The sequence below is a fragment of the Haliotis cracherodii genome, unplaced genomic scaffold (assembly GCF_022045235.1).
Source record: "Haliotis cracherodii isolate W230 unplaced genomic scaffold, xgHalCrac1.p SCAF_30, whole genome shotgun sequence".
NCBI classification, from domain to species: Eukaryota; Metazoa; Mollusca; class Gastropoda; order Lepetellida; family Haliotidae; genus Haliotis; species Haliotis cracherodii.
Window position 1 is genome coordinate 2,117,623 of NW_027266287.1, and position 14,716 is coordinate 2,132,338.

The window sequence follows — 14,716 nt, forward strand, 5'->3', positions numbered from 1 at the left end:
AGCTCTCTCTAATCACAAATAACAACAATTCTTAGTTCTTACCTTTGCTCTGTAGTTAGTGGTTTACGGGGTTCTTTTAAAATCGATGCAAGATCTGGAGACAACTTATCTAAGAGGCAATCCTTATCATATATGATATCTATATGCTTATTCCTGTATTCACATAAGCTTTTATATAAACTTTGGCTTATATATATTACTTATTTTTCATTAACATTATATTAGTGGAATATTTTTTTCATTTCTGTGTATATTGGTTTATGTTGTTTGAAAATGTAAATTTTTGTGTTTCTTTATTTATATAAACATTAAGTTTGTTTGTGATTAATGGTTTGGAATAATCTGTAAAGGATCCTAATTGTGTTTCAAATGTTTTTTGGAGTTTTTCATTTTGTCCTTGCTTGCAATGTGGTTGATGGGAACCCGTTTGTCGGTAGGGATGCTGTCCTGTGCATTCGTGCAAAAAATACGAAACAAACATTCAGATTTGTTTTTGGAATACATCAGTAAATATCGCAGAAACAAGTCCCCTGTTGAGATTTCTATTGAGATACAGTGTAGTTACCAAGCAGTGTTTGCTTTTGTACTTGACTGATGAGTCACTCTCTGGATGGATATACAGTTCTCTCGGCTATAGTTACCTATGTAGAGTCGCTTCCCTTATTCATACCCGGATCTGCTGGTGTCTGCCTGTTTCATTATCAGAAGGAGATAACGTTATGCACACTTTTGAAGAAATGTTATCAATGATTTCTTTAGGTGAAACGGAATGCCGAAATTTGTATGTACCATGATACATAGCTTTCGATAGGATACACGATACATATGGGCTTGTGATTCTTATTCTAGCGTGTTGTGATACGTATTGTATTGTGACCAGTGTATCGACATACATATCCTATTGTAAACAGAATATCGACATACATATTGTATTGTAAACAGTCTATCGACATACATATCCTATTGTGAACAGAGTATCGACATGTGTATTGTATTGTGAAAAGAGTATCGACATGTTTATCGTATTGTGAACAGAGTATCGACATACGTATTGTATTGTAAACAGAGTATCGACATACATATCATATTGTGAACAGAGTATCGACATACGTATTGTATTGTGAACAGAGTATCAACGCACGTATTGTATTGTAAACAGAGTATCGACATGTGTATTGTATTGTTAACAGAGTATCGACATGTGTTTTGTATTGTGAACAGACTATCGACATACATATCATATTGTATTGTGAACAGAGTATCGACATACATATTCAGAGTATCGACATACATATTGTATTGTGAACAGAGTATCAACATACATATCATATCGCGACCGTGGAACAAAATACATGTTGTATTGTGACCAGTGGATTGGGATGTTTATTGTATCGTTGCCCGCGTATCGAGATGAGTTTTGTAGGACCAATGTATCGAGGTACATGACGTATCATGGCCAGTGTGTCAAGGTACATATCGTATTGTAGGCAGTGTATCAAGATATGTATCGTGGCCTTCCTTATCATTCCATCCCTTGTGCTTTGAGCCGTATCAAATCCCGCGACAAATACACCATAGAATGTGCTTGAATATTAGTCTCCATCCCGCCGTGTTGACATGTCCCGTGAGAATTACCCCCCTTTGCTGCATGTGCATGAAAGCGTCCCGAGCCAAGCTAGCAGTAGTTTTAGATGTATTAACATTTTGTTTCTTTTTTGGTTTATTTCCGTCACGTAGCTTGTCAGTAACGCTAACATAGAGTTGGACACGCTGCACAGTGAGCTGAGCACGAAACACGAGGAGCTGGCGTCAGTCACGCAGGAGATCAACTCCCTCAAGGTTTGTTCCCCGGGTCAGGAGCAGGTGGACTGGATCGGTATCACGTGCTTGTGTACCATGTGCTTGTGTACCATGTGCTTGTGTACCACATGCTTCTTGTACCACAAGTCTGAGTATCAGTGCTTGTGTATCACATGCTTGTTTTATCTACAACAGTATAGAACTAGATTTTGGGCTTATTCTTGAAAAAATTATTTACAATGTTAGAAATGTCATTAGGCAACACTATGTATTTATGTTTTAGTTTAATATTTTGTTTAGCTTTAATAGGTGGGTTGAAATAAAGTAAATTTTAGTTTCTGAATAATTTTTGTTATGTTTAATATAGATCTGTTAAAATGAAATTTTTGATGGTCGGTACATCAGTGCTAAAGAAAATGCTAAACCTACTTAGATTTCATATTTACTTTGTATTTAAGAGTCAAGACCACACAGTCTGTTTTATCAGTTTGACTTTTGTAGCTGGTGTTTTGTTGAGTTTTGTAGAAAAATTAAGAACTATGGATTTGGGATTTCTTCTAATTTTGTAATTTTTCCAGATGAAATTATCGTTTTGTTGTTTTTGACTGTTTTTTGTTTTTGTTTTTGTTTTAAGCTTCAGGTCATCTGTAAGTAATCTGAAAGAAAAGGAATGTGGCTTTAGTTCATGTTTGTGAATATGACAATGTGTTATGATGAACTGATAAGAGAGGCACTAAACACAAGAACTACGGTATGGGTATCAGTCTGTAATAGAAGGCCAGTTGAAGTTTGGAGCTGTTACCATTAACTTTCAGTGATTAGCAGCAGTACCACAATACAGTTCTTTATGATGAGAAAGGACAAAGTATGATAAGGGGCTTTTGGGTCCAGCGAAAATTTCAACTTTAAGGCTAAAAAAATAATAGTCTTTGTTCTCAAGCACTGCTCGCATAATCATAAAGTCTGCCGCACATTTTGTTTGTATTTCTATTTAAAAAAAAAAAATCCAAATATTTAAAAGAATGTGATCCAATATAGCACACAGTTACTTCCCTTTACATGTGCACTGCTTTACTGTGCATCTCGTGTTAAGGTTATGGTGGCAGTAGGAGTTTGTATGCTTGTGTATGTAGGAAGGCTTTCCCAGGTTGATGGTACACAACTGTTTATTTGGTTACATACTAGTTTTAAGAAGCAATCAACCTGGGAAGGGGCCTCCCTTCAAAAATGTATTCCTTGATGAGTAAAATACTGGAATGCAGTATTTAACTACCGTTGGACTTGGAATATCTAAGGATATTTTCTATTTTTTTAAAAATGGAAATAAAAATGAAACGTGAACTTTAGGATGATGCAGGCGATGCCTGAGAACCAAGAGGTTTTTTTTAGCCTCACTGCCTCAACACGATATGAGTATTATGTTGTGTTTTACAACATCCAGACACTTGACAGAGAGCTAATCCAAGATCTCCGTCTCGTTTCGACACTGGTAGTTTGATCTGAACACATGGATTGAGGTAGGGTAACATCATGGAAGCGCAGTTGATTGATGTAGACATTTGTATTGTAGACCGAAGCCACTGACATCAGGGACAGCGGGGAAAAGTTTGTGGAGATGGATAAAAAGATCAAGGAGCTAGGTAAGACATTACCAGAAAGTTAATATCAGATAAAGGACCAACCATATAAAGAGCAATTTTGTTCTTGTTTTTTCTGTGTGAGATTTCAACATTTTTTACTGCCTCTTTAATGAAATTAATTTTTTTTTACATTTAATTAGCATGATTGAAAATCAGTAGATCTTTCAATAGTTTTATCTACATTGACGCTCTCATTTTCACCTACAAAAATTGAAAATGTTGTATTGCTTGAATAAATTTATCTACGGTACCTAAAAATGTCAATCAAAAACTTACACGCTAGTTCATTAAATCGTCAAAAGTTGTCAATCGAAACAGCGATTTGCATACTCACAACATTGCATGCTATCTCTTACTGTGCAAAACTGATTCCTATATCACTGCATGGATCTTTGCATCAGCTGACAATGGTTGAGTGTGCATTGTCAAAACGAGTGTTTGTTTTTACAAACTAAACACTTTGGTAGCGCACAAAAATGTTATTCTGTGATCTACAACTTCAAGTCATTAAACATTTTTTAAGACTTAAATCCTAGCAGAAATCTACATGTATGTGCGTCCGAGCAGAAATCAAGAGATAAAAGGCATTCATTGGTAAAGTTTCAAAACACGAGCAAATTTCGATTTTGGAATGACAGCAAAACAAAAACTTAATGAATATACAAACAACTCTTTCTCCATAATAATCTACAAATGTCAGATCAGAAACAATCGTATGTTAGATGAGATTCACCGAGCCTGTGACGGCACTGATGGAAGAGCTTTCATGAACGTACCCTCGTGCAAGAATGGCCACTGTGTGTGAATTTCAAATTTTGAACTATTTCTAGTGGCCAAACATGAAGTTAGATTTTTTAGAATATACTATGATACGTTTGATTCCAAATTTGTCCATAAAACTTGAAAACTGACTTAATCCCTCAAACTCTTAAACATCGTAAATGTCAACAGTCTTTTCAACTTCCGGTCACTCTTGAACATTTTCTGGCTGCTGCACCTGGCAAACACGCCGCCTTCTGTGTAAAATAAATGACTTAATTGTTGCTATTAAACCAGAGGGTGAACCTGGAGTAATAGTCATTGTATACTGAACTGTCACTTCTAATTAATTGTAAAGTCCACATTGATAGGATTTCATTTGATAAACATTCGGACGGAAATAAGACGGCGAAATTGCGAAAGAACTGGAAGTAAATAATATATGTTTTGCCAACAAACTGTAATTCCATTTACAACAGTTGCTGTTTCATGTCATCACTCTAAATATATTGAATTGCGATCTAAACACACATTGTCGAAATTTGATAACTGCAGATTGTTGTCTCCTGCATGCCAATGAAATGAACAGCTGATGATGATAAACATGCCTCCTAAACAATCTATAATTGTCCTCGCGAATAATTTCCCATCAAGTCGACAATGAACAGAAATACATGAATATTAGTGTTATTTCTCCTAAAGTTGACAATGAACAGAAATAAAAGTCGAAAGTAATTTTTGGTTTATGCTAATGCTAATGTTTTTAAATACATGTATTCGTAGTGGAATAATTAATGTTCGAAAATAGGATATCCGAGGATATAACTATATAATCTAGTAATATTACTTGCAACATTATTTGTGTCACAAATACCAAAAATCAAATACAGTTTCCCCATGTGTGAAGATGAAATATCTCTGAATGTTAGCAAAATCTCATCCCACACCAAAAAATCTCAATGCTTTTGGACCAGGGGAGATTTTCTTTCATAGGTAAAAATGTCTAGGATAGTCCTTTCAGAACTCAAAAACCATGAGAGATATCTTAACCAAACTTGGCACATAGGTAGGTCTAGTGGTGAACTGGTGCCTTTTGACAGTTTGGGATTTTTAAAAAAATTATTTTTCGAGTTTCACTGGCAACGACATTGATATAGACTGAAAATGCTGGTTATGCTACTTTCGGGAGCAGATCGTGAAAAACCTACAATATTTCTTGCCTTGCACACAACCGGACATGTCATATTGGTGGCAATATGAGTATTTCATGCGTGTTACATAATACTTCCTGTTCCTGCAGAGCGGGAGGTGAGTGATCGGAATGATGAGAAGAAGGAGCTGGCTAAAGCGTTGACCATGTCCTACGAGGAACTGCAGAAGCTAAGACAAGATACCAATGAGGTCAGTCCACACACGAAACAGGGTGGTTGCCCTCCACGATTTGTCACTACCATTCTGAGGTCAGACATCAATGAGGTCAGTCCACACACGAAACAGGGGGGTTGCCCTCCATGATTTGTCACTAACATTCTGAGGTCAGACATCAATGAGGTCAGTCCACACACGAAACAGGGGGGTTGCCCTCCATGATTTGTCACTAACATTCTGAGGTCAGACACCAATGAGGTCAGTCCACACACGAAACAGGGGGGTTGCCCTCCACGATTTGTCACTAACATTCTGAGGTCAGACATCAATGAGGTCAGTCCACACACGAAACAGGGGGGTTGCCCTCCACGATTTGTCACTAACATTCTGAGGTCAGACATCAATGAGGTCAGTCCACACACGAAACAGGGGGGTTGCCCTCCATGATTTGTCACTAACATTCTGAGGTCAGACATCAATGAGGTCAGTCCACACACGAAACAGGGGGGTTGCCCTCCACGATTTGTCACTAACATTCTGAGGTCAGACATCAATGAGGCCTACCCACATATATACCTTGGGGATTGCCCTCCGTGATTTGCCACTAACTTTCTTAAGCCAGACAAATTGTTCTAGTTTTACAGATTAACCTGCCCCGATGTTGTAAAGGTAATCGAAACAAGTACATTATTAACATGGTGTTAGGGGTTTGTAATGTATCTGTTGGATCACCTACTCCTTGGCATTTTCATTTCTATGTTATTTTGAATTTATGACATTAATCCTATATCAACCCTGGCAACAACAAAACTATCCATGTGCATTTTGACCTATTGACAAAGGCCCCGTGAACATCTGAGAATAGGTCTTCAGCAACCCATGCTTGCCATAAAGAGAGACTATGCTTGTCGTAAGAGGCGACTAACAGAATCCGATGGTCAGGCTGGCTAACTTGGTTGATCCATGTCATCGTATCCTAATTACGTAGAATGATGCTCATGATGTCAATCACTGGATTGTCTGGTCCAGACTTGATAATTTACAGACCGCCGTCATATAGCTGGAATATTGCTGAGTGCGGCGTTAAACAACAAACAAAAAGAACCCAAAAAAACAACATATTGACAAAGGAAATCAAAGGAAACAGAAGTAATTTCTCTGACCTGAGGAATGATTGAGTGTTCCTGTATATGTCTGCTAAATCTATCATGTGTGTTATGAGAATAATTGTGTGTCAACTAAAAGATGTTTGTGAACAGGCGCATACCAAGGACTCTGTTAGGTATTAATTGTATTGTACAGGCAGGGACAGACACGTTCTCTTGTCCGTGGAAGTCTAGAGGTACTGGGTGCCATTGTGCAAAACAACCTTAGCGCTATGACTGTTGTAAGTCTATGTTGAGATATGGGAGTAACGATCACCTTAGCGCTAAGATCACTCTGTACAACGACCCCCTGGTTGATTTCTACCACAGTACCAGTCCTATCTACTTTACATAATCCACTAGTCCGAAATGAACTGCAGACTTTTTGGATTTGACCAACATTGTCTACCTCTGGTGGGTCACAATGGGGTTGCTGATTGGTGAATGCATTTTCTTGTCATGCATAAGTTCTGAGTTCAGCTCCCTGTGTTTATGGCTTGTGAAGTTGTGGTGTTGATGCAGAAGTACTAAGGTCTACATCAAACCTTCCTCATTCCCTTGTGATCCCGTGAAGGTGCGGGTTAGAATAGGTCTTCAGCAACCCATGCTTGCCGTAAAAAGCGACTATGACTGTCGTAAGATGCGATTAAAGGGATCAGGTGGTCGGGATCGCTGACCTGGTTGATGCATGTCATCGTATCCCAATTGTGTGAATCGATGCCTATGATGTCAATCACTGGATTGTCTGGTCCAGACTCGAATATTTGCAGACTGCAGCATATAGCTGAAATATTGCTGAGTGCGGTGTGGAACAACCACCAACCAACCAACAACCAACCGTTCCCTTGTGTTCCACCTTGAAGTGGCCCACTGTAGGACCTATTCTCCGTGTTAGACATTGAGCTGTGTGGCTAAAGTGCCATGGACGTAGGACCTATTCTCCGTGTTAGACATTGAGCTGTGTGGCTAAAGTGCCATGGATGTAGGACCTATTCTCCGTGTTAGACATTGAGCTGTGTGGCTAAAGTGCCATGGATGTAGGACCTATTCTCCGTGTTAGACATTGAGCTGTGTGGCTAAAGTGCCATGGATGTAGGACCTGGTCACCATGTTAGACATTGAGCTGTGTGGCTAAAGTGCCATGGACGTAGGACCTGGTCACCATGTTAGACATTGAGCTGTGTGGCTAAAGTGCCATGGATGTAGGACCTATTCTCCGTGTTAGACATTGAGCTGTGTGGCTAAAGTGCCATGGATGTAGGACCTATTCTCCGTGTTAGACATTGAGCTGTGTGGCTAAAGTGCCATGGATGTAGGACCTGTTCACCATGTTAGACATTGAGCTGTGTGGCTAAAGTGCCATGGATGTAGGACCTGGTCACAATGTTAGACTTGAGCTGTGTGGCTAAAGTGCCATGGATGTAGGACCTGGTCACCATGTTAGACATTGAGCTGTGTGGCTAAAGTGCCATGGATGTAGGACATGTTCACCATGTTAGACATTGAGCTGTGTGGCTAAAGTGCCATGGATGTAGGACCTGGTCACCATGTTAGACTTGAACTGTGTGGCTAAAGTGCCATGGATGTAGGACCTGGTCACCATGTTAGACATTGAGCTGTGTGGCTAAAGTGCCATGGATGTAGGACATGTTCACCATGTTAGACATTGAGCTGTGTGGCTAAAGTGCCATGGATGTAGGGCCTGGTCACAATGTTAGACATTGAGCTGTGTGGCTAAAGTGCCATGGATGTAGGACCTGTTCACCATGTTAGACATTGAGCTGTGTGGCTAAAGTGCCATGGACGTAGGGCCTGTTCACCATGTTACACTTGAGCTGTGTGGCTAAAGTGCCATGGATGTAGGACCTGTTCACCATGTTAGACATTGAGCTGTGTGTCTAAAGTGCCATGGACGTAGGACCTGTTCACCATGTTAGACTTGAGCTGTGTGGCTAAAGTGCCATGGATGTAGGACCTGGTCAACCATGTTAGACATTGAGCTGTGTGGCTAAAGTGCCATGGATGTAGGACCTGGTCACCATGTTAGACATTGAGCTGTGTGGCTAAAGTGCCATGGATGTAGGACCTGTTCACCATGTTAGACATTGAGCTGTGTGGCTAAAGTGCCATGGACGTAGGGCCTGGTCACCATGTTAGACTTGAGCTGTGTGGCTAAAGTGCCATGGACGTAGGACCTGTTCACCATGTTAGACATTGAGCTGTGTGTCTAAAGTGCCATGGACGTAGGACCTGTTCACCATGTTAGACTTGAGCTGTGTGGCTAAAGTGCCATGGATGTAGGACCTGGTCACCATGTTAGACATTGAGCTGTGTGTCTAAAGTGCCATGGATGTAGGACCTGGTCACCATGTTAGACATTGAGCTGTGTGGCTAAAGTGCCATGGATGTAGGACTTTTTGACCATGTTAGACATTGAGCTGTGTGGCTAAAATGACTAAAGTGACTAAAGTGCCGTGGATGTTCCCAGGAACAGGAACGCCTGAACACCGAGAGAGCAGAGCTCCAGAACACACTGCGAGACGTGCAGGAACATCTAGAGACGACAAAACAGGTACCAGAGCTTACTGATTGTATAGCATTCACTTGTAGATGGAGTAGAACTTTTAGGTGACACTTTACTCTAGATTGGGGTCAGAGAGACAGAGATCCTTAACTGCACATTCAGCGGAGACAGACGTCCTTTATTGTAAATTTGGTGGCGACAAATCCTTCACTGTAGATGGGGTAGAGACAGAAATCCTTTACTGTAGATGGGGTAGAGACAGAGATGCACTTAAAAAATTATCAACTTCTGCCAAGTACAACTTGACCTTATTGACATTGAGTAGGCAGCAGAGTCTGACACCAGAGACTAATGAGACATTGAGTAGGCAGCAGGGTCTGACACCAGAAACTAATGAGACATTGAGTAGGCAGCAGAGTATGACACCAGAGACTAATGAGACATTGAGTAGGCAGCAGGGTCTGACACCAGAAACTAATGAGACATTGAGTAGGCAGCAGAATCTGACACCAGAGACTAATTAGACATTCAGTAGGCAGCAGAGTATGACACCAGAAACTAATGAGACATTGAGTAGGCAGCAGAGTCTGACACCCGAAACTAATGAGACATTGAGTAGGCAGCAGAGTCTGACACCAGAAACTAATGAGACATTGAGTAGGCAGCAGAGCCTGACACCAGAGACTAATTAGACATTCAGTAGGCAGCAGAGTATGACACCAGAAACTAATGAGACATTGAGTAGGCAGCAGAATCTGACACCAGAGACTAATGAGATATTGAGTAGGCAGCAGAGTCTGACACCAGAGACAAATTAGACATTGAGTAGGCAGCAGAGTATGACACCAGAAACTAATGAGACATTGAGTAGGCAGCAGAATCTGACACCAGAGACTAATGAGACATTGAGTAGGCAGCAGAGTCTTATACCAGAAACTAATGAGACATTGAGTAGGCAGCAGGGTCTGACACCAGAAACTAATGAGACATTGAGTAGGCAGCAGAGTCTGACACCAGAGACTAATTAGACATTCAGTAGGCAGCAGAGCCTGACACCAGAGACTAATGAGACATTGAGTAGGCAGCAGGGCCTGACACCAGAAACTAATGAGACATTGAGTAGGCAGCAGAGTCTGACACCAGAGACTAATGAGACATTGAGTACACAGCAGGGTCTGACACCAGAGACTAATGAGACATTGAGTAGGCAGCAGGGTCTGACACCAGAAACTAATGAGACATTGAGAAGGCAGCAGAATCTGACACCAGAGACTAATGAGACATTTCTTTTGGTCAGCAGAGTCTGACACCAGAAACTAATGAGACATTGAGTAGGCAGCAGAGTATGACACCAGAAACTAATGAGACATTGAGTAGGCAGCAGAATCTGACACCAGAGACTAATGAGACATTGAGTAGGCAGAAGAGTCTGACACCAGAGACAAATTAGACATTGAGTAGGCAGCAGAATCTGACACCAGAAACTAATGAGACATTGAGTAGGCAGCAGAATCTGACACCAGAGACTAATGAGACATTGAGTAGGCAGCAGAGTCTTATACCAGAAACTAATGAGACATTGAGTAGGCAGCAGAGTCTGACACCAGAGACTAATGAGACATTGAGTACACAGCAGGGTCTGACACCAGAGACTAATGAGACATTGAGTAGGCAGCAGAGTCTGACACCAGAAACTAATGAGACATTGAGAAGGCAGCAGAATCTGACACCAGAGACTAATGAGACATTTCTTTTGGTCAGCAGAGTCTGACACCAGAAACTAATGAGACATTGAGTAGGCAGCAGAGTCTGACACCAGAAACTAATGAGACATTGAGTAGGCAGCAGAATCTGACACCAGAGACTAATGAGACATTGAGTAGGCAGCAGGGTCTGACACTAGAGACTAATGAGACATTGAGTAGGCAGCAGGGTCTGACACCAGAAACTAATTAGACATTGAGTAGGCAGCAGAATCTGACACCAGAGAGCAATTACACATTCAGTAGGCAGCAGAGTATGACACCAAAAACTAATGAGACATTAAGTAGGCAGCAGGGTCTGACACCAGAAACTAATGAGACATTGAGTAGGCAGCAGGGTCTGACACCAGAAACTAATGAGACATTAAGTAGGCAGCAGAGTCTGACACCAGAAACTAATGAGACATTCAGTAGGCAGCAGAGTCTAACACCAGAAACTAATGAGACATTAAGTAGGCAGCAGAGTCTGACACCAGAAACTAATGAGACATTCAGTAGGCAGCAGAGTCTAACACCAGAAACTAATGAGACATTAAGTAGGCAGCAGGGTCTGACACCAGAAACTAATGAGACATTGAGTAGGCAGCAGAATCTGACACCAGAGACTAATGAGACATTGAGTAGGCAGCAGAGTCTGACAACAGAGACTAATGAGACATTGAGTAGGCAGCAGGGTCTGACACCAGAAGCTAATGAGACATTCAGCAGGCAGCAGAGTCTTATACCAGAAACTAATGAGACATTGAGTAGGCAGCAGAGTCTGACACCAGAAACTTATGAGACATTGAGTAGGCAGCAGAGTCTGACACCAGAAACTAATGAGACATTGAGTAGGCAGCAGAGTCTGACACCAGAAACTAATGAGACATTGAGTAGGCAGCAGAATCTGACACCAGAGACTAATTAGACATTCAGTAGGCAGCAGAGTCTTACACCAGAGACTAATGAGATATTGAGTAGGCAGCAGAGTCTGACACCAGAAACTAATGAGACATTCAGCAGGCAGCAGAGTCTGACACCAGAAACTAATGAGACATTGAGTAGGCAGCAGAATCTGACACCAGAGACTAATTAGACATTGAGTAGGCAGCAGAGTCTGACACCAGAGACTAATGAGATATTGAGTAGGCAGCAGAGTCTGACACCAGAAACTAATAAGACATTCAGCAGGCAGAAGAGTCTGACACCAGAAACTAATGAGACATTTCTTTTGGTCAGGAGATGGCCTTGATGCAGTCTAGGTCAACAGGTCAAGTTTCGGAGCTCCAGGATATTGCGGAGGAACATTATAACCGAGCCAATCGGCTGAATGATGACCTCTCCAGGTTAAAGAGAGAGGTCCTTAGTACTAAGAAGCAGGTTAGAAATATGCTTCATGTTTCTGTATCGAGTGGGTCTATAAAGTGGCTGCTGGCTCTAGTTTTTGCGTCAAGCCTTTTGTTGCAATCCTGTCACAACCACATTTATGGATAGTTTAGTTACAGTAATGCTTATGTAATTCCTGTTGGATAGTGTATTTCATTACAGTAATGCTTGTGTGAGCCATGTAGGATAGTTTAGTTACAGTAATGCTTATGTAATTCCTGTAGGATAGTGTATTTCATTACAGTAATGCTTGTGTGAGCCATGTAGGATAGTGTATGTAATTAAAGTAATGGTTTGTAGAGTTGTGTCCCTTGGGCACGCCAGAAACCTATGATTGTGGGTTCGAATCCCGGTTCGCGCCAATCATGTTTCTAGGTTTGTCAGCATCATACCCGTGCTCGTGGTTTCACCAAAATAGAGCCTGCATTTCTTCAGGCTTTCCTCCCCAATTAAGCTGACGAGCCATGATATAACTGGAATATTGTTAAAAGCGGTGTTAAATCCAAATCACTCACTCGCTTGGCACTAAGAATCCATCCTCCCTGGTGATGTGTGGCCTGGTTACTTTCAGCTGTTGTCTCAGGACATGCTAAACATAAGGCTGGTTACACTAGAGGAGGCGCTTAGAACACGCGAGCAGACCCAGTCACTCACACACCCTGAGAGTAATACACCATCAGACTCACACGATTCAGACCAGTCAGATGTGAGTACACACCAAGCATGTGTATATCACTCATACCACGTGTACTCACTTCACAGTTGTATCTTATTACACGTACTCACTGCACAGTTGTATCATATCACGTGTACTCACTGCACAGTTGTATCATATCATGTGTACTCACCATACAGTTGTATCATATCATGTGTACTCACCTCACAGTTGTATCGTATCACGTGTACTCACCGCACAGTTGTATCATATCATGTGTACTCACCTCACAGTTGTATCGTATCATGCATACTCACCTCACAGTTGTATCATATCATGTGTACTCACCTCACAGTTGTATCATTTCATGTGTACTAACCTCACAGTTGTATCATTTCATGTGTACTCACCTCACAGTTGTATCATATCATGTGTACTCACCGCACAGTTGTATCATATCACATGTACTCACTGCACAGTTGTATCGTATCACGCATACTCACTGCACAGTTGTATCATATCACGCGTACTCACCGCACAGTTGTATCTTATCATGCGTACTCACCGCACAGTTGTATCTTATCACGCGTACTCACCGCACAGTTGTATTATATCATGGGTACTCACCGCACAGGAACCAACTGTATTGTTGGAAAATGTATCACCATTACTCAATAGTTAATATACTGACAGATCAATAACCGTAAAGATGATCCCAACTTCTGAGGGATGGAGGATTATTTATCATCAAGATGAAAATGATGCAGCAGTCTACATGACCCCTCTTCTTTCAATGTCATATCTCTTAACATGCTTCACCACTCCAAGCTGTTTGCCTGACATATTGCCTGCTTCCAGGACCCAACTCCCGATCCTGGCCCCACCCCAGCCACGCCCAGCTTGCACCCCCTGGAGGTCCAGTCTCGCCTGCAGGCACACATGCTGGACATTAGACACATGCTTGCGACTGAGGTGCAGGACTGTGTTTTTGTTTGTTTGTTTATTTGTTGTTTAACGCCGCACTCAGCAATATTCCAGCTATATGACGGCGGTCTGTAAATAATCGAGTCTGGACCAGACAATCCAGTGTTTGACATCATGAGCATTGATCCACGCAATCGGGATACAATGACATGGATCAACCAAGTCAGCGAGCCTCACTCATCCCGTTATTCACCCCTTACGACAGGCATGGGTTGCTGAAGACCTGTTCTACCCCGGATCTTCGTGGGTCTGAAGGATAGTGGACATGCTTCCATCTACTGACACAAACTGACAGTTGCGTTGCCAATCAGCTTTTGTGTATCGCGCTGTTGTTAACCACAGTGATTCAGTCTCCCTTGATTCAGTGAGACCTTATTACAGACCTGTCTCCCCCCAGAAACTGAAGTCTTTGGTTTGCAGTTCCTCTGACCAGAATTCTTAGAAAATGGGGAAAAAATAAAAATGAATATTGTCATATTTTATGAATGACTTTGTCACCGCTTTCATCACTTAGTATTAAAATATAAACAAAATGTTTTTTCCAAATCTAGCAATGTGACTGGTTGAATTAAAATGTGAAATCAGTTTCTGGCAGTACTCTTGTATGAGATTTTAACACAATTTAGTATATTTGCCTTGCCTTGCTTTGCCTTGCCTTGCCTTGCTTAGCCTTGCCTTGCCTTGCCTTGCCTTGCTTTGCTTTGCTTTGCTTT

At 41.4% G+C, this 14,716-nt stretch overlaps 1 protein-coding gene across 1 annotated transcript in view; it reads left to right on the plus strand.

The window, feature by feature from the left end:
- The window catches only part of LOC139476990 (centriolin-like), a 106,152-nt gene that overhangs the window by 85,082 nt on the left and 6,354 nt on the right, over positions 1-14,716 (plus strand). The window contains exons 43-49 of the mRNA XM_071259542.1: positions 1,738-1,839; positions 3,371-3,440; positions 5,500-5,600; positions 9,201-9,284; positions 12,218-12,358; positions 12,936-13,070; positions 13,878-13,991. Of these exons, the coding sequence (XP_071115643.1) occupies positions 1,738-1,839; positions 3,371-3,440; positions 5,500-5,600; positions 9,201-9,284; positions 12,218-12,358; positions 12,936-13,070; positions 13,878-13,991 (747 nt within the window). The remainder of the gene's footprint in view (positions 1-1,737; positions 1,840-3,370; positions 3,441-5,499; positions 5,601-9,200; positions 9,285-12,217; positions 12,359-12,935; positions 13,071-13,877; positions 13,992-14,716) is intronic.